Source organism: Lichenostomus cassidix, chromosome Z, assembly GCF_008360975.1.
Source record: "Lichenostomus cassidix isolate B80296 chromosome Z, HeHo_3.0, whole genome shotgun sequence".
Classification (NCBI taxonomy): domain Eukaryota; kingdom Metazoa; phylum Chordata; class Aves; order Passeriformes; family Meliphagidae; genus Lichenostomus; species Lichenostomus cassidix.
Window position 1 is genome coordinate 56,390,362 of NC_139511.1, and position 20,788 is coordinate 56,411,149.

The 20,788-nt window shown below is 35.7% G+C and overlaps 1 protein-coding gene across 12 annotated transcripts in view; it reads left to right on the plus strand.

Moving 5' to 3' along the window:
• The window catches only part of PDE4D (phosphodiesterase 4D), a 530,915-nt gene that overhangs the window by 370,199 nt on the left and 139,928 nt on the right, over positions 1–20,788 (plus strand). The window contains exon 1 of one of the 12 annotated variants that reach the window (XM_085042351.1): positions 4,205–4,443. The exons of the other annotated variants lie outside the window; for them this stretch is intronic. Within the exon in view, the coding sequence (XP_084898477.1) occupies positions 4,355–4,443 (89 nt within the window). The 5' untranslated portion in view covers positions 4,205–4,354. Of the gene's footprint in view, positions 1–4,204; positions 4,444–20,788 lie in introns of those variants that run through there. 12 annotated transcript variants of the gene reach the window in all.

The window sequence follows — 20,788 nt, forward strand, 5'->3', positions numbered from 1 at the left end:
GAGGCACCTCTATATGCACTCTAAACACTATCATTCTACTGGGGAAAATTAGAATGTAAGTTTATCCTATATTCAAATAGTTTGCTCCTAATTCTTGTTTTGACAGTTGTTATTCACTTGTCTTGATAGTGGCGAGAGAGAAAGGAAAAGAGTTGGAAAAATGTCTACTCCATAATAAAATTTACGTGAATGTTAATTAAGTAATTATCATTTGAATTGTGCAAGATACTTCTTTGAAATACTGGGTAAGTATTTAATTTTAGCTACATAATATTTGGTAGCATTTTGTTAGGAGATGTCTAACTAAACCATCAGAGAGTGTTTGAAAAAGGAATAAGTCTGAGAGAAGCATCTGTAAAATGCTGTATGCTAGTGTAAACCATTCTGCCTGTTGTAGTGACCACAGTTTGAACTCTTTCTGGGTTTCCAGTTGTTGATAAATAAAAATTTTTAAAACGAAACAATAGCGTTTATATCATAGAAGCATAGAGACATAGAGACATAGAATCTTTCGGGTTGTAAGGGACCTTAAATATCATCTAGTTCTGACCCCCCTGCCATGGGCAGGGACACCTTCCACTACCATCATTGTGGCCTCCCCTGAAAGTTCTCCAGCAGGTCCATATCCTTCCTGTGCTGGCTGACAGGTTGGTGGTTCCAGAGTCCTCCTTTCTACCCTTTCAAATGACAGGTGCAGTGCTTCCACTTTTCCAGGCAGCTGGAACTTCATTTGATTGCCATGATTTTTCAGATATCACGGAGAGTGGCTTGGCAACTACATCAGCCATTTCCCTCAGGACTCTGGGATGCATCTCATCAGGTTCCATTGACTTATGTACATTCAGGCTCCTCAGGTGGTCACAGACCTGATCTTTCCTTACAGTGGGAGAGTTTGCTCCCCCAGTCCCCATCCTTCTGTCCATCTACTTGAGAGGTGTGGGAAGAGAGGCTATCACTGAAGCCCGAGGCAAAAACATTCGTGAATACCTCTGACTTTTCCTCATCCTTGTTGCCACTTTTCCAGCCCTGTTTAACAGGGGCCATAATTCCTTCTTTGACCTTCCTTTTCTGGTTAACACACCCATAGAAGCTCTTTTTGTTGTTCTTTGTGTTCCTTGCCAAGTTCAGCTCCAGCTTTGCCTTTGCCTTCCTGACCCCATCCTAAATAGTTGTCCTTCTCTATACTCTTCCCAGGCCACCTGTCCTAGCTTCACCTGTCTAAGCATTTCCTTCTTTTCCTTTAGTTTGATCAGTAGGTCCCAACTCAGCCATGCCACTGCTATTCTCACAAGAGGAACTGTCACATCGTTTTTCTCTAAGTACAAAACTGCATACAATAGAACCTCACAGAGAGAGGACAGAGACTTTGGGGAGCTGCGCAGAGAAGGAGCATGATGGTGCAGGAGGCTTGATGTGCGGATGCAGGGAAGCCCCACTGCTTCCCCTCGTCTTAAAAGTAACCTCATAATTATTTTCTTCTTTTTCCTACATCTACTACTACTTCACCTGTCAAGATAGAAAAGTCAACCAAGTATCTGTGAGGATATCTATGCTTATGACCAGGCCTACTTACAAGAGATTTCACACTTACCTGACTTCAACGGACAAAAAAACAGTCTCATTTCATATGGGTTTATGTGATCATTATTAATTTAAGTTTCACATTTTAATTATGCTAAGTATTGTTTTGCTATTTATTTATATGACACTTTTCCATAAAATGTATCAATAGTTGACATATATGGGGGAATAGTAAAAATGTTTCTAAAAATTCATCTTTTGTAGGTCCTGTAGATCTGAAGCCATCATGACACACTATGGTGATACCACTGACCAGCTAGGAGTGTGGGACTGATATCCCAGTATCTGTCAAAAATATAGAGCAAAAGTCGCAATCACAAAACTGTATAGACTGTCAAAGATATTGCACCAAAATTGTTTATTGTAGTATCCATTTCTATAAGAAGCCTGGATTATCTCTGAATGCAATGATTGATTATACCTCTTTTCCATAAAACTATGAAAATTTTTGCTCAAAGTATTGAGCTATTTTTTTTACAAAACATTGCTAACAAGCAGCAATTTCATGTCAGATCATTTTATATTATTTGAGTGTTTCTAGAAATGTTTTCTTTTGAATTGAGAGAAAAGGAAATGGCTGGAAGAGTCTAGCAACTTCTCTGTAACAGTTGAGGGGTTAGAGAATTATTTGCTCTTTCATTACCTTGAATTTCTATAAACACTGTGGCATGTTTTGGTACAGCAATCTACTGCATGCCATTACACAGTGACAATAAGTGGTTTTGATATCAAGGTATAAAATTAGTCTTTAGTAATCTTGTAAGAAGCTTATTTGTATGACCTTATTGTGGTTGCCTTCATTAGAAGATTTAGTGCCACAGTGAAGGAAAGGCACCAAGGAGGAAAGTGAGCTCACAACAAATGTGGTCAGTTTATTTTGTTCAGTTTATTAAAAGAAATAAAAAGGCAAATGTTGCTGCTGCATTAATGTGTTGCATAAAATCCTTTATAGAAACAGAATGTGAAAAGGAAAAATATCTGGCAATATTAAGATTTTTAGGATATAATCATAAAAATTCAGCCTACACTGGTTTTATTTGCTAGAAGAGAAATATTGATTTTGGCAATGCTCACATTCAGTATTATTCAGGCATGTTTAAAGTGATCTATTAATCACTCAGACTTTAATGATATCACAATTTTGAAGAAAACTACAGCTTATGGTGCACAGAAGGCACCTTACTAACCACTGTTGGAATGATTACAATACTATTCCTTTGAAAATGTTACTTTGTTACTACATTATTTCAATTCAATTATATAGTCTATACTTTTAATTTCTCAAATAGAAAAGTGAATTTTGGCCTTCTTGAGGCTTTCACCTATGAATCCCACATAAAATGTATGGTGTGAAGATACTTGTAGTCAGTTGATGCTGTAGTGCATTTCTCAGTGTAAAAGGAGAAAAATGGTTCCTCCAAGGAGAAAAACATAGCCAGTTATAGTACATTTATAATCTTTCTGAAGAGTGTACTTATTCATTGTACCCTTTACCATGAAAATAGTACATTTTATCAGATAATTGATGGATATTTGTAATGTATCCCTAGGAATTTATTTTTCTAAGTCTCTGAACTTTTTTGATAAAGCCCTGAGTAATTAAAAATTTTCATCTTTAACCTTGCTCTGAGTGAATACTCAGTTTCTTCTTGATCCAATTTCTTATGAATAAAAGTATCTAAATTTATTTTGTTTCAAGATCACTGGAAGCAGAGAACACTGCCTACCAGTGTTGAGAGATCATAGCCACGTTGAGAGTTACTTGCCTTTAACACTACTAAAGCCAGGCTGAAACAATTGTATGCAAGTGTTGAGGCTTGAATAAAAAATAAAATATAAAACAAAAAGAAGCACAAACCCAGCTAGCTAAACAAACAACAAAAAGACACTGAACTGGAATGACCTCAGGTAGGAAGGAACTGAGTTCAATTCTCAACGTCACTGGTGGTAATTCAGCGCAGGAGTGATGTCATTGAAAAAGCTGCAAAGAGGGCTGACAATTATCTAGCAGACTGAGATGTACTTTCTTAGAGTGGCTGATCTCTTGTAGATCATTAAGCCCTCTCAGGAAAGCTGCTTAATGTTATAAATTGATTCTCTTAAGAAACTGTGAGGACTGAAGACACACTTGAAGAGAGTTAAGAATTAAACAGAGAGGCAATTGAGGGATTTGTGATCATGTTTCCAGCAGCAGTTTTACTCCATTTACTAGCTCCTTTCTGTGCTGGGGGTACACATACGGGTTGCAGCAGGTTTTGATTTGGGGCTTTTTTTTGTTTATTTGGCTTCTTTTTTCTCTCCATACTCTGTGGCTGTCTGATGCCTGTTGGAAGAGGTTGTTCAAATATAGCCCATATTAAAAATACCTTCAACAGACTGTTAAGAATTTGAGGTGTTTTGTGTGAGCAGCAGTGCATAGTCAGAGCATTGGCTATTTCTGGTCTGCCTTGGCTTGATGGTTCTGTGCTCTTTAGTGGCTGCTCTAACTATCTAAGGGTTTACCATAAGAGTTCTCACTTGAATAATGCGATAAGAGCCCTGAATATAGGAGATGTTTATGCAAAGGGCAAGCCTCACGCAGCAGGAAATCCCAGTTATCCCTTTAGCCTGTGCTTTCAGCCAGCCACGTCTCTGCCAAAGCATACCATAGGAAAAGGACGTACCCTTACACAGTTACAAGTGCTTCATGATTAGTGTGGGGCACTTCCAGCACTACTGTCCTGTGTCCCCTCAGGGATATATTTATTAGGCAGTTTTAGAATTAGCTTTTCCGATGGCCTTTCTGCGGGATCCTTTCGGAGCCTATATGCCTCGTCTATCTCCAAGAAATAAGATGAGATTTCGCTTTTTGAAGTCCTACAGGTATCTCTTCTAGTGGCTTATGGTGCAATTGACAGTGGTAATAGTTGCAACTTTTCAGTGGATCTTTCTTATTCTTCTAGAGGATTACAGAATATAAAAAAATTGGAAATGGCTTGTATTAATTGTGACTCTCTTGATCTCATAAAGGTTTTGCTGAACATGGCATACCAGGAAAATTGGTATTGTGTCTGTGTAAAAGAAAATATTATGTACAAGTGATCATGGAAGTGTATAAAACTGCACTTCCCAAGTAAATAATAACTCTAAATATTTTTGGTATTCCAAACCAAAGAGGGAAAAGGCAGATTAACATTTATGTCAGTGTTTTGATGAAAATGTTAATTCTAAGTATTCTCAGCACTTATTATAAGTTAGCATATTTAATTGAAAATATGACACACTGATACAGAATACCAAACCTGAAGGAATATTTGAAAAATTTTAATGCTTTTGCCAGAAAATAATATTTTTAATTATTTTTGTGTTAAACATTTTTGAAAGTAAGTACAGCTAGTGAGAAAAACATACAGATTGTATTTTTTCCCTAAACTGTTGTTTAAAAATAACAGTAGCAGTATTTAATTCCCATTATTTGTCACTTTACTTTTGGCAATTAAACCAATATTTATTCTTCAACTTCCTTACATTTATTTATAATAGATTAATGTATACTTTCATGTAAAAAATTCTTAAGAAAAGTTCCTCCCATTTGTATATAATTCACTGAAGAATTTACTACATATAATCTTATCAACTTTTAAATTTTAATCAATGCAACATTCAAATTTATTTGCGCATGTGTACAATACAAAATGCCTCAGAGGATAAGTGCTTTAGGTAGGATTACTGATAGCAAACACTGTGTAGGTGAAGAGTGTTAAAAGGATCTGTCTAGATTATCCAACTTCTCTTGGTATTTTGTTTTGGAAAAGTTAGGCTATTCATACAGAGGGAGCTAGATTTATGACAAAAATAATAATAGCAACAGTTAAAGGTATTAAAGGTATTAAAGGTATTAGAATAGAAAATAAAAAGATGGTACCTGTTCAAAATTAGATCATATAGTTCAGTTGAGATTGTCTTGAGGCAATCTTATTTTCACAGAATTTTTTGCTTAAAATAAGCTGCTTATGTTTCTTTTAAAAATTTCTATCAATTATATATATATCAATGCTTTAAAGGCAAAAAGAAAAATATTACATGGAATATTATTATGAGGTCCAGTTATTTTCATTGTTAACTTATGTACTTATTGCACGTTTCCTAATTTTTCAATCTAACACAGTAAAAATATTTTTAAAAGTTGTTAGTAAAAATAGAAAGCAAGGAACCTTTATCTAAAGTCCAGAGGTGTAAATGAATTTTGTGTTCCCATAGAGTGTTACATGCCTGTTTTTCATGAGCTTTTAAGAATTAGGATGTAATTGAAGATAATTTCGTAAAAAAAAAAGTCATAGTTGTACTACTGAAAGAGAGCCATATTCTTTGCTACTGTTTAATTAGCTGTAAGTGTCTAGGAGGAGAAATAAAAATCCTTAATAAATATATTGCCATGTCACTGCCATGACTCCATTCACACTGTAGGTTATATTTAGAAATCTACTACAAAATTTTACAGTACTCAGTGTCTATGTAATTTAATAACCTTGTTTATGTCAACTGACAGTTCTGCTCATGTTACTCAACCATTTGACGTTGAGGGACTTCTTTGGTTTCTAAAACTGTGTGTCTGATAGTGTCATCCATGTGTTCCATGATGAACATTGTTTAGCAAACAGTTCAAATTGTGAAGTTGGCCATAATTTTAAATTTTCTCTTGTTACATTTCAGGAAAAAACAGAATGTTTCTTTTGTGTGATACATGTAATCTATTAACTAAATAGACCAACATGTTTTAATTTACATATGTCATTTCTGGGAGATTCTGTGATACGTTGATGCCTCCTTTTAGCCAAATTATGAATGTCACTGTATAGCAAAATAGTGAATTGAATTTCTTGGCTAATCAGAAAGCACTTTCAGAAGGCGACAGAAGACCCTGGCTGATGCAAATTTTCACAGAGGAGGGGAAAAATATGCCTTGAAACAATGCAATTTTTCTAGGAAGAGCTGGAATGCAATGGAGTCACTTAGAGCTCTTCTTGCTCCACTTGTCCCATCAAATGAACCATACCTTAAACCTTCAGCAAATTGTACTGAACAAAAAGAGAAAAGTCTACTAGAAGAGCTGGTAGATACACTTATGATTTACTATACACCAGAAATGCAAGTATTCAGAGTATGAGGTGTAGAACCAAAGCCAGGAGTGGATATTTCACAGAGAGGAAACTCAGGAGACTGACAAAACATTTCAGAATTTACATAACTTCTCGCAGGCTGGAGGAGAAGGGTTGTTTAAGTTTTGTGGGGAGGTATGCCCACTCTGCTTGCTGAAAGATGAACATTCTTCTACTCCAACACAAGCAAAACATGAACCTCTTTATTGTGTTTCCAGAACACACAGATAAATTCAGCTCTTTTCCTTTTTGTTGCACTCCCCTCTTTTTTTTTTCTTTCTTATTAAGGCCTTGAATATCTCTAAACTGAAGCACACCTCCCCTACTGAAATGCAAATAGGAATCCTGTTTCTTGATGCATTTAGCTTTGCTCAGAGAAATAGCACTAGATGTAACTGTGAAAAATAGCAGCACTGTTTTGCTTTAAAGCCTTCTGAAACCTCTGAAGAATGAACGGAGATAGAAGCTTTCTTCATGATTTCTAAATCCTGTCACACATGGATGAAGAAGAACTAAAGCACCTATCAAAATTTCCTGTACATAACTGAGTTGTATGGATAAGAACATGTTATATGACAGTCAGTCCTGCTAAACGTCCCACTGACTTAATGACAGGTTCTCCAGACCACTTAGAAGATTCTCCAGAGGCAGCAGGATGTGTCTGGGTTTTCTGACTGGCCATTAAGTCTTTTTCCACCATGTGTGGGTTATTTCACCATTTGTGAAAAACTGACAGTGACTGTCTGCTGAGCAAAACCTTTCTGTGGAGACAGTTTTTTAGAGGTGGTAAGATCCAAAGTAAAATGGGTGTTATGGAGTCATAACACCAGCAACAATATGCATTAAATTGACTAATCAAATAATTAGTAAGTTCTCCAAGTTATTGCAGTGTCAGAACCACATCTTTGTCCAGTTAGCTATGAAGATACACTTCCTGAAACAGTTATCATGACATTTATATCTCCATGTGGAAGAAACGGAGAGGTTCTGTGTTGGGTTATGTGAGTTTCTTTTGTTCCTTACTCTGCTTCCTTTCTGTTTTTCTTCTTTGGCTGCCATCTGGCATATTTCCCTGGACTAGAGGAACAGTCATGTGGCTGAAGCTACTGCCAGCACTGCTTCTGCAGCCAGCTGCTCGTGGCATTCGTACATAAGGAGGCAGATTCACTCCTGCCAGATAATTGTACTCCAAGCCACTAAACTCTTGGGGACTGGGCTGGAAAGTGCAATATCTCTCTTAAACAGCAGTTTTCAGGAATCCCTTCTCTAAGGGGACTTCTTAATTATGTCAAAGCTCTGTAAGTGAGAAGAGTGTACTATTACAACTTTTTGTTATTACAAGCTTGGTGATGAACTAGAAATAGAAACCAGATTAAAGTTTATTATTTTATTTATTAAGGATTATTGTCCCAGCACACTGGAAATATCTTGGTTCTACTTGACCAGCCATTCAATATTTTCTGGGAAATAAAATATTTAAATGCCTAAATTTGAACGTTTCTAGTGAACATGATGAATCACACATTTGATTTCATATTTAGCTGTTCATGTTCTGTAGTTCATAGAATGCCATGTCACTGCTAAAGGGATGTTTTTAATCTCACTCTGACTTATTTTAGACAAATTTGCATGCCAAAATATCATTGTGCCCAATTCAGACATTTGGTAATGGTGATTTGAAATCTTGGGGAAAGTGGCAAAATAGCAAGGCATATTGCAAGTCAGATTAAGTAGCAACAGGAGAGTAGGTGCAAGTGAATCACCCTTAACCCTTTGTGTTGCTGCAGACTTACCTCCTTGCCAAAACTGCCTAGAGAGCCCCTGATAGTGAGTAAATATAGAGTCTCTACATCATTTCCTGACAGCTCAGAAAGTCAAGCTCTTGTCCATAGGTCCCAAACAGCAAAAAAATCTGCAGAGAAGTAGCATGTTCATAAGTTTCAGCTTTTGCTTAAAGTTTTTTTGACATAGCTGGTCGTCACACAGGCAGGTTAAGTGAGTCTATCACAGTAGAACAGGTTGCATCTGTAGGTGTTTCTTATTGATGCTTTGGATTTGTGTCACCTGAGTGCTTATTCAGTAGGATTTTATGGTTCTTGCTGCAGCCTTGGAAGGGATTTAATTAGTGTGAAATAAATAGAAAACATAAGTATATCTATAGGTATTTTATCAACAAGTTTTTTCCAATTTATGCTTAAGTAAGTTCTAACAGCCAAAACTGGAACCTCTATGAATAACCACTGGAAACATTCCTTTATACACAGTGAAGTAAACTATGATGAGTAGTGTTGCTACAGTTTACAGTAAATAAATGTCTGGGCTTTGCTGTTTGTGCCTAAAACAGTCCCCACAAAGCCAGCCTTCAAGATTAGGCTAAGCACAGATACTAGCATCTCTTGGGATGCAGAAAAAGATTGCACTAACCATAAACATCAGCAAATACTCTGTTTGATTTACAAATTGTAGATGTCCATGAATATTTATGTAAATGTCAGAAGTATCTGACTTGCAATTCCCTGATGTATCACAAATTCTGGAAGCACTATAAATAGACCTATCATTCAATCTGATACTGAATACATCAGGAACAAGCTGACGCAAGTTCAGCATATACCGTGGCCAAATGTTGTAATTAATTTCTAGATACTTCGTTAAATAAGAAAAGTAGATCAAGGGTAACATAATAATGTTTAATTTATGGCACTCTAGAATTGGCTTTTTTTCCATTGTGGGTCTGAATAGATTTTTTTATGGAAAACTGATATTTCTTATTGGAAATAGTAAATCCAATTTATTTCTGTGCCCTAGAAACATAATAATCTACAGGTCCATCTATGAAAGGAATTTGTGAGTCTTAATTGAAAACTTCTGTAATATGCTGAAAGCTATTTTAATGCTCTAGAGCACCTTCCTTCAAGGGGCAATAAAGGAAAGCAAGAGAGAAAAAAAGAGGCTCCTGACCACCTAAATGGATCTGACACAAGGACCGGCCTGGTGCCCTTAGCAGTAGGGGCACTTATACTTCAGCACATGGATGGTCCATGAAAGCTAATCCAGCTCTGGTCTCTGCCAGCAGTCAGCATCGAATATTTAAATGAGAACAGTAAGAAACTTGGTGGTTACAGAATAACCTTCCTTGAGGGGTAATTTCCTCAGCATCTTCACTAGTTCCCTCTGTATGAGTATGCCAGAACTCTCCTTACTGTTTGTATTACTTAGTCTAGAAAGTTTAGTATTTTACTTATTCACACCAAATATTGATAATTATACAATTTTAAAAAAGGCTGAATTTTTCCCTTCAGCATTATTTTTTGACACTCACTTCCACAGATGAACTCCACGCAATGTGCAAGATTTTCTTCATCCTGCTCTCTAATTTTGCCCTGAAATATTTTAAGTGTATTGTGACCTAAGGATTTGTTGTTGTTTTATATATTTGTAGGCCACTCTTGTTCATCAGCTTTCTAACTCATCTTTTCACGGAAAAATTTTGTGTCCATATTATTCATGTTGCCAGTCTCCTCATCCCTCCTCCTATCACAATGCTATTTCTGATGCAGAGACCGGAAGGGAACCCAGAGATTGTGATGAGGACAAATGGTCTACAATTGTAATACTACTATTCTCGTGGGAAAAAAAAAAAATCCCATTATGAAATTTCTATTATTCCCCTTTATCTCATTTCAGTCAGTAGTTTAGCCAACTTGCTGATTAACTGGTTTTAGGTTGTGAGCAACAACCTCCAATTCCATTAAATAATTGGTAGTGTCTGTACCAGCAAGGATAGATGTTCTGTGCTCTTAATACTGTTGGGTAGTTTTACTTTCATTACTGTGTACTTTTTTTCCTGATCTTTCCCTGTTCTCTATTTTCAGAGACATTTACAAGGACACAGTATTGTGTAAAGGCAACAAGGATCATTTCAGTGGGTGGAATTTCAATCTAACTGGAAATTTTGCATATTTAAAAGAAAAAAAAACCCAGCCTTGTGGCAAATAGTCAATTTTACATAATTTTCTCTGGGAAGAACCATTTTTTTTAATATAAAGAAATATAAAATCTTATTCAAGTTTTCTTTTTTATTTTTTAATAGTATCTCCAGGATTTCTGACTTGTTAGGAGGTTAGGAAGTCCTTCAGGAAATATGTCAGAGTCCTTGCAACTCAAGAAATGGGGGTTTTAGCAGTAGGAGGAGTCAGATGTTTCCCATCAACATACCCATACAGTTGGTCATTATGTACATGTATACTGTATAAACAAACAGTCTGCACACATACAAACACACGTGTGAGGGTGTACCCTACACTCTAGTGTACAAACCATCAGAAGTTTTCCAGGAGGAAGCTGAATACACAGCACTTACTTTATTGTTTGTCTGCATGAACTTAGTTTTCCTTTATTTGTTTTACCTTTGCAACATTTCCAGTCAATACTTGGCACTTCATAGACTTAGCATTCATGGGCTTTTGTACAAATTTCTGTTGAAGCTGTAAAAGAAAATGACACAGTTGAACAAACACTGGGATCAGATAAACTCCTGTTAACACTGGCTGTAGTTATTTAGCTAGTAAAGAAACCTAAAATGGAAAATTACTCAGAAGTATTTAAATGGGATATAATTTTCTCCAGGTGGAGTATGGGAAGCCTCATTTCTTTTTGGTTATAACAGATGTAGATTAAGCAAAGGGACAAATATAACAAATTAATGAATGTGTAACTCCAGCTGAAGCTACATGTGCGTTACTTTAACAGATGCTGTGAGTTACCCCATGAATCCAATTTAAGCACCAGCTGCAGGGAAGTGATCGTTGCAGATGGAGCAGAATCTGCTGCTCAGACAGCTCTGGTGTAAGGAAGAAGCATCATGTGGCACTATGAAATTAATGCAATTTTTTTTACCTTAATTCTTATGTATTAATAGGTGTGGAAGTATTCTTAAATTTACTTCGTTTTCTTAAATATGTAAAATGTACTTAAACTTCTAAGTAACCACCCAATTGCATAATTTGTCTTTACTTTTTGCTCTTCCTCATAACATAAAAAAATGTAAATATGTTCATGTAAACATTAAATGAGAAACTCAGAGAAGCTGGCTGTTTTAAGCAACAAAGTTCATCTGGTTTATATCATGGACTGGAGGCCAAGTCAAGTGTTTCAACATCATTTGCACTCTATTTGCACTCAATATGAACCAGGGACTGAACAGTCAGAAAATTGATAATTTGGAAACTGGGAACTGGGGTATGTCTGTAAAACAGCAGAAATTAAATCTATTGAGTTAAGCTTCTCCTGGTGGCAAAGGAGAATATAGAGTTTCTTTTAAGCATCTTACAAGAAAAGCACTCCAATGAATTTGGCATGCAATATCTAGGAATGAAGGGTTCCTGAAGAGAAATGCCATTGGCACCTCAGAATCAGGAAGAAATTTACACTGCACTAGCACGTGTGGTTAATTGTGTGATCCTTCTGAAACAAAGTGTTGATTTTTGAAGAAATGTTTCTATTTCCAATAGAGAAGGGAAAAAAAGAAGATAAAAAAAAAAAGGGAAAAAAAGGTAAAAAGGGAATGTAATTTCTTAACATTAATCCTGGCGTCCAGATGATTCCCTTAATGAGGTAGTCATACAGTCTTAATGAGCATGTAAGTGGCAAATGGTGTTCCATGTGTCCTCTTGGCCACAGTCTTTGTTTAAGCTCTGTCCCACATGACACAGTAATGTGTAAATTGGAACATGACATATTTTTAGGCTTATCTCATTTTGGCATAAAATACATGTAGTTCTGTTTTATGATAAACTCTGCTTGAGATCGTAGGAAACAAAAAGAATTCTAGACAGAATGGTTTTACAATGCAAGTACAAACACACATTAGTGCCAGAATAGTGCCTATTGTTTACAGATAAGAATAAAATTATTTAAAACAGGTGGTGTATTAATTTATAGGTGGGGGCAATAGCAAAATATAGTGTTATGTCTTTAAAAATATGTTTCAAGATACTGACAAAATTTCACCCTCACATACAAAGAAACAGATATGTCTGTGATTGAGACATAAAGTTTTATTTATACTGTACATAATTTTCAGTCTGGACTCCTAAATGCACCATATATTAACCTACAAATGCATGTAATATTTAAACAGAAATATGTAGTAATCCAGGTAACGTTTGTTAAACATATAATCATGTGATGATATGATTCTCTTATAAATGCTGAATGTCAAAAACTATATTTTTGTAAAAATCTGATGCAAACCCTCTTTTTTTAGGTAGTTTGATGCTCTCAAAAAGTGCTAGCTGCTCTGATTTTCGTGAATACCATGTGAGGGCCCTGATTTTTCCATGGTTGTATCTGCCAACTGATACAACCAACCCAGAAATCTTTTTAGCTGGTGAGCTGTGACTAGCTGGCATGAATGGCATGGAGGCTGTAGTCAGGTAGGAGCTGGACTCTTCTCCCAGGCAACCAGCAACAGGATGAGAGGTCACAGTCTTAAGGTGAGCCAGGGGAAGTTTAGACATTAGAAAATTCCTTACAGAAGTCATGGTTGGGCATTGGAATGGGCTGCCTAGGGAAGTGGTGGAGGCACCATCCATGGTGGTGTTCAAAACAAGCCTGGATGTAGCACTCAGTGCCGTGGTTTCATTGACAAGGTGGTGTTAGGTGATAGGTTGGACTTACTATCTCCAAGATCTTTTCCAACCTAGCTGATTCTGGGATTCTGCAATTCTGGGATTCTGTGACTGGGCCATGTCAGTAATGCTCATCTCTCCTGCTCCCTGGAACAGAATATGAGGGGTCAAAATACACTTCTGGAAAGGTCTTTCCTCCAGGGCTCAGGTGGTCCACAGTAGCATTCAAACCAAGAAGGGTTTCCAGCCTTTCTACTCCCTTAAAATAGATTGGTCACAGTTTTCTACAGGACTGTGTTATTTTCTGCTTGTTGATATTACAGCACGGTTGACTCCAACTGGTTTTAGTTATGACTTGGAGAATCACAAGGATTTGTTTAAAAAGTCTTTCTTTTTTCCTTTGTCTGGAACTGACTAATTCTAAAATGATTTATCAAAACCAAAAAAACCAGGATCTTTCTTGAGATACAGCTGAGATTTTAATCTAAATCCTGGACTCTAAAAATATTAAGGAAAATATTTAGTCTGTGAGACTGGAAGTAATATTTCAGAGGTTAGCAGGGCGGAATTGTGTGAGTTTGACAGTCACACCCTGAGAAATTTAGTTATTTGAAATTATGCATTTCACTGCATAGGTTGTATCTGGATGTGTGACCCACACCTGGAGTGGAGTCCTCATCGTGATGTCCTGCTTCTCCTGGCATTCAACATAGAGAGTTGTTATGCACCAGTATAAGGGATTCACCCAGACTAATGTCACCATGCAAAACTAGCATCTTCTTCCCTGACGTCCTTTCAAGATGTAGAGTTCCCAGCTGTCTAATGCATCTGTTTTAGGATGTAGGGAAAGGAAAGCTGGAAAAGCTCTGCTTACTCTTTCCACTAAGATTGGCAGGATTTGTATTCTTTTCACCCTTTCAAAGAAACATCTGGCCTTTGACCAAGAAGATATTTCTTAATTTGAACCATTTATTTTCAATTAATATGTTGTTCTGATCATAGTTTACAGTAGCTAATGTAAGTTTAAATGAAGCAGGATAAAAAGCACTCAGAGGATGTAGTGAAAACTATTTATTGCAGTGTAGAACTGTCTAACTGAGCTGTGGTTCATCAGCTTCTTAATTCTGATAAAGAGAAATAGTTGGATTATATTAGCAACTTATTTCAAATATTTTCTCACATGATGCTTCTAAATGGTTTAGATAACATTTCCTTTTGGTACAATATATTTGTTTGATCCTGGAACATTTAATTCACTGTGAAACGCCAAACACTCCATTACTATAAAAGGATAAAACTCCTTCAAAGTACATATTGTTTCAGTAAGACATGAGCTTGTTCATGCCAGCTCTTTGGGTTTACAAACTCACTTCCCTCAAAATAGCCACTGTAGGGGTTATGGTAATAATGTAAAACAGTGTAAAGCTCTTTGTGGTGACAATGTAAAGTGTTCTTGGGCATGTGCATTTGAAGTCCTGCAGTACTTATCCTAACTTTGGGCAACAGCAGCATTTTTGCATTTATACTGGATACTTTAGGAAAGTGAAGTATGAATATAATATTAGAAAGACATGGTGGTTCTAAATTCTTAATTAAAGGGACTTTTTTTTCGATAATTTTTAAATCTGTAGTTCATCTGTATTAAATAGTTTTATGCATAACCTAAATTTTTTTTTCATTATAGTTGTTATCGATTCCTATTCATTAATTGAAGTAATTGCAGAATTTCTCCCATGTTATGGGAATTTATTTCTGGCAAAGAAATTGCCTTCTTTAGTGACCTTCTTTCTGTTCGTTGCATCATTAAGAATTTGTGCTAACACTATGATTTCATTTACCATTGGTAGATTAACACTTAGTTGATAGGATATCTATGGAAAAAAATCTTTTCATACGTTGCAGGAAGATGGAGAAACTGTTGTCTTTATTTTCTGTATTTTTAATAATCTACTGATTTTCTTGAGCTTTGTCAGTACAACTCTATGTTAAAATTTGGAACAATCTGATGTTATTTTTCATCTACAAATGAATGTTGTAATACCTGTGGACTTAGAGCTCCAATCCAAGAAATGGTTAGTGATAGAAAATTCAGAGGAGTCAGGATTAACTTTTATAGATTTGATATAGAGGCTTAATTTGCCAACAAGACAGAAAATTACAGGGCAAAGAGTGGAAAGGAGAAAAGAAAGACCTGTTAAGGGGAGAATAACTTGCAATGAAAGAGACAGTGTCTGACAGTGACATAAGACCTCTGTCTGTTCACTTGGTAGCAGAAGCTACATCACACTGCTGCAGTTCAAGCTTTTCATTTCTCTATTTTGAGGGACTGAAGTTGTTTCCCAGCTGCCTAGAGCCTTTTGATCTATAATTCCTGTCTTTAGCAAAACAGTTTGGAGCTCCTTAGAAACAGGAATTCCTGGAGGTGACAATCTGCCCTGCTGAGTTGCCTTCATAGTTACATCTTAGTGAGTTCAAGACAACAAGAGATGCATTCTCTTTCCATAATTATAAATTAACTGATCATATGTGTTTATGTAAGAAACAACTAGTAATTTGTGTAATGGCCAGGAATAGGTCAGAGCCATCCCAGGTTACCTGTAACCAGTAGAATCTTGATGCAGATCTAGAGTCACATAAAATCTTCATAACAGTTTTCAAGGCAAAATTTTATGTCAAATCCCTAGCATAGACAAATATGGCAGGCCAATGACGCTGGAATACAGAGATTTCCTTTTTCCAGCCTCAAATCATATTAATAAAATTTTACATTGTTTTAAACTGTTCTGTATCTCTCACAGCCACTGTAATTGCAGAGGCATTTATTCAATATAATTTGATAGCTACACTACCATGGTGAATTTAGTATCACTACAAAAAATTTGTTGGCAAAAATTCAGAATTTGCAAGGTACATTTTGATGCCCGTGTCCCTTCCATTTAACCAAAAATATGGCAAAAATGTAAAGGCTCTCTACAGAACTTTTTAATGAAGGAAATAGCATTTTAGCAATGCTGCTGGAAATTTAATTTACAAACTTAGCTGCTGTACTATCCAGGCCACCCAAGTGGCATGCAAGTACTGAAATTTGCTTGAATATCAACTCACAGAACCAAAACAACATTTCTGCTGCATGCGTCCATAAATCTGCACACTTTAGAGTAATAAACACTTTAAACCAGTACTGCTGATCTCCTCCCTCTTTGAACTGCTGTAATTAGTCAATGCTGTAAAATTTAATTTGTGTAAAACATTGCCTTGAAATCTTGCATTTAATCTTCAGTCATTTTGAAATTGTGCACAGATTTAATGTTTGCTGTTAAGGAAGTCAAGTGTTCTTGTTGTTGTTCGTTTCCACTTTTAGTTCAAAATGAAAACTTTTCCCATCCAAAACCCCAAAAAATTCTGGGGGCCTAGCTAAACTAAATGTTACAGTAAAGCTGTAAGATGTTGATCAATGTTGAATATTCCTGACCTTATTAAACACCATACACACTATAGAAAGAGTTTGTTCATCTTCTTTCTACTTATATCAGTAAATTTACTGGGAAAAACAATTTAAAAGAGCCATGGGAAAATGAACTTAACTTAACTGAACCTATCTTGCTGAGATGATTATAAGGAAAGTGACATACCAGGATGAATAAACCAGGTTGATTAAAACCAAAGAAATACATTGACTGCAAGAGGTTTTGGGCAATCATTTAGCATGAAATTCAAATGGATATTACTGGACTATAGATATCTTTGAATTTCTAGCTTTTATATGTTCAGAGAGAAAACTGGAATACACACAAAACATATATCCCCCTGAGATGTGAAGGGTGTCTCCACTTGTTCATTCCAATACAAACCTGGTTAACTAAGCTGCAAATGTTTTGAATCATTCTTCATTCTTTATTTGTATTTTGTTCTTGATAGTTATATGTTTTTCTAAAAAACTCATAGTGCCATGTTTGTTTGGTGAGGTTTCCACCTTACTGTTTCTTCAAGCTGACTTTAAAAAAAAATATAATGATATATTATTGCTATGCTTTATTTTCTCTACCAGTGTAAATAACCCATAAGTTTACTGAGTGGTTAGAGTTAGTGTTTGCTGAAGGTACAATACAAAATGAGGCAGGAGAGTGTTATCAGCAATCATCAACTTCAATTTATAAATCAATTGTAACAGAGTAAAAATCAGTGCGTGTACCTAAAACCTGTCAGGTAAACTAAATATATTGAGCAGTTAAATATCACTTTATGTACTTAATAGCTATGTTTTTTGTAGCAGGGCTTAGTTGTTCAGGAATAATGGCCATCAGCTGAGCCTGAAAGAGATCCCAGACTGATTTCAGACATGGTTTCAGACAACAAACCACAGGGGCAGCAGTGAGAGCTGAAGTCTAAATTGAAAAAAAAGCAAGTTAAGTATTATTGGAAATTGTTATTTTAAATTACTCTTTGTGTAGCAGTGATAGTATTACTAGTATTTTTTTACAGTATGTGTCATGTTTTCCACTTTAGGGAAAACCTATTACCTTTTTGACTGATGTACCTGCCAAGGGAAGAGCAACAGGTTCTGTTACTCCATTGTGGCTGCTCTGCCTTATCAAAAGGGCCTCTATTTAAAGAGCTGAAGTGAGATAACTTTCAATGTGATGCTCTCATGCATATTCAGATTTAAACCACATATTCATGTCTACACCACAAACTGGAATTACTGATGCTCTTTCAGTTCCGTATATCTGTGGATAAATCTCTGCAGAAGAGGAAGACTCAAGTTATTAATTGCATGTTAAGTGCTACATACTGCAAGAGACAAAAGATCAAATAAGTTTCATGTTCAAACTGAAACTAGACCAAACCAAGGATACACAAAGGATGAAAGGATGACTGTATTATAGGACAGGCTGAAAGATTGTTTTCAAAAAGTGGTTTAACTATTGTGATGCTCAATGGCTTTTCTTAGTTAAGATTTTGTTTGTTAAGAGTTGAAGAGAACTTTGTGTCAGGGAAATAACTCATGTTATTCTAAAACTCCAATGCATTTTTTTTATTCTTTTCTCTAATACTCTGTTAACCCCTTAGCCATCCTAGCATACTGAGTTAAAGGAGGCCTAGTAAAATGACATTCTCCAAAAACAAAGCAAAACCAAACCAGAAGGATTTGACAGGGTTAAAGGCAAAAATGTTAGACTCATGGACAAGGTTTTAATTTTTTCATGTATTAAGAATGCAGTGCATCTCCAAAGCTACCTCAATCTATATATATATATATATATATATTTTTTTTTTTTAAATCAAAATCCATGGGTTCTTGTCTCTGTAATGTACTTTGTCCCATGCACTGGACATCATCATAGAAACCATGTGAGTCAAAATATACAAGTTCTGCCACCTAGAATTATCTTTCTGAAGCAATGGAGGAAGGTCAGCAACAAGGGGTGCTTTGTTGTATCTTATCCTTCAGAGTAACATGCAGAGGGCAAGACTGGGAATTGAAAGTTGTCATCTTGCTGAACACTAAAATAAATATAATCATGGAAGCCTTGTTGTTTTCAGTCTTATACTTTCCTTACCATCCCACTGGTAATTTTCTATTCTATAGAAGCTTTTGCTCTCCTCCACTCTGTTATGTGTTCCCTTTTCAACATCTCTTTCTTCTTCTCTAGTACTCTTGTTTTGTTTTTCCCCAGGTTTGTTTTATTCTAACACTGTCAAGTCACTTATTGAGAGACATACTTTTATGCCAATCTGACTTCTTTATACATGTCTTTCATTTATAAAGAACTTAGAACATTGACATGTTTGAACTCTGACTTGTTTTGGCACTACAGGTTTAATTGTCATTGTCTACATTTTTGAAAACTTCCATGCAGATCTTAGAAGGACAGAGCTTACCTTGTTTTACTTTGAAAACAAAACCAATCCTTCTCCAATATCCTTATTATTTTAGAAAATTGATATGTGGTACAAATACCTGCTGGCCTACATTTCAGAAATGTGTGTTCATCCCTATCAAGTTTGTGAATGAGTAGATATTAAGGCACTTTGCATTCCTGTGAGCTCAGCCTCTTCCCTGGGATCTCTGAGCCTCCAGTGGTGTGCAGCCTGGCACATGTCTGTGTCTTACTGCTTCATTTGCTGGGACTGGGCGTGCAGAGGATCTGTATAAGAAACACCCCTGCATATCCTCAGACAAGAGAACATGAATCTTAAATGAATGGCAGAGCTGAGAAAAGCAATAATAATTTTAGAAATTGTGGGTTTTAAGTGTATCTTTCATTTACTTGAGTTAAAAGAGTGCTTTTCTGTTGCTCTGGGTAGTTGAAAATTCGTTAATTATTAGAAAAAATTTGGAGTATTTATTTTCCTTATGTACCTTTCTGAGAAAGAATATTACCAGAATTAGTGGTTGCTATAATCTTCTCTGTGAGCTTTTTGAGAATAAATATTTATTCCCAGAGCTTTCTCTAAAATTAAGACTTTTTTGAACCATCTGACCAAGGGTCATAAAAAAAAGTAAGCAATAGAGTGCTTGAGGGGAAAGCTGCTATGCTAGAAGGAAAAACAAGTACAAATACAAACCAGGAGAATTTCCAACACACTGTTTGAAGGACTTTCTTTGGGAGAAGAGAAGTGGAGATAACTAAGATCCAAATATTCATAAAATTATTAAATGTATGAATACTGTTATGTACAGGTCATAATAAACATTAAAGAAGTCATAGGTTTTTCCCCTGCAGTCAGTACAATATATATTAGATTGGGAGCTTATTAGGCAAAGCAACTTGGTGGCTCATTCTTGTCTTTGCAAAAATGGCATCCTAACCAAGAAAGGTTTTAGATGCCAAGAACCTTTTCTCAGTTGTAAAAGGCAAAAGTGAATCATTTATTTGTGTTCTTGTCCAAAGTAACAGAACACAATGGATAGAAGCAAAAGGGCAAAAAAATCTCTGCCAGTTTCTCTCTCTTAAATGTCACTTTGTCTGGATGTTGATCAGCTGGATTGAGTTTGCAAGACTGACTTTATTTACATATGCAGAAATTGCTTAAACAGCAAGAATAAATTCCAGCATTTTATAACTTCATATTCCAGAGACAGTAATGTGCCTCTAGCTGTGATTTGTAAAACTGCCAGTGTATTTTGAATGCTAGTTCAAATTAGATAGTAGTTATGAAATATGTGCCTATGAGCATGGAAATTTTAAAAACATATTTTTTACAGCCAACATTTGATGTCAGTAGTAGACTTTAACGTTTGCAATATTAAATACAAAACAATTTAATTAATTTTTAATATTGTGAATTATTATAAAAGAAATAAACTTCACTGTTGCAATATATGTAGACTAAGTTTTTCTGAAATTTTCTATAAATGAATCAATTATTTTCATGAAAAATGTCAGAGATTCTTAGAGGTTTGGTTTTTTTTTGTAATACTTTCATATATAA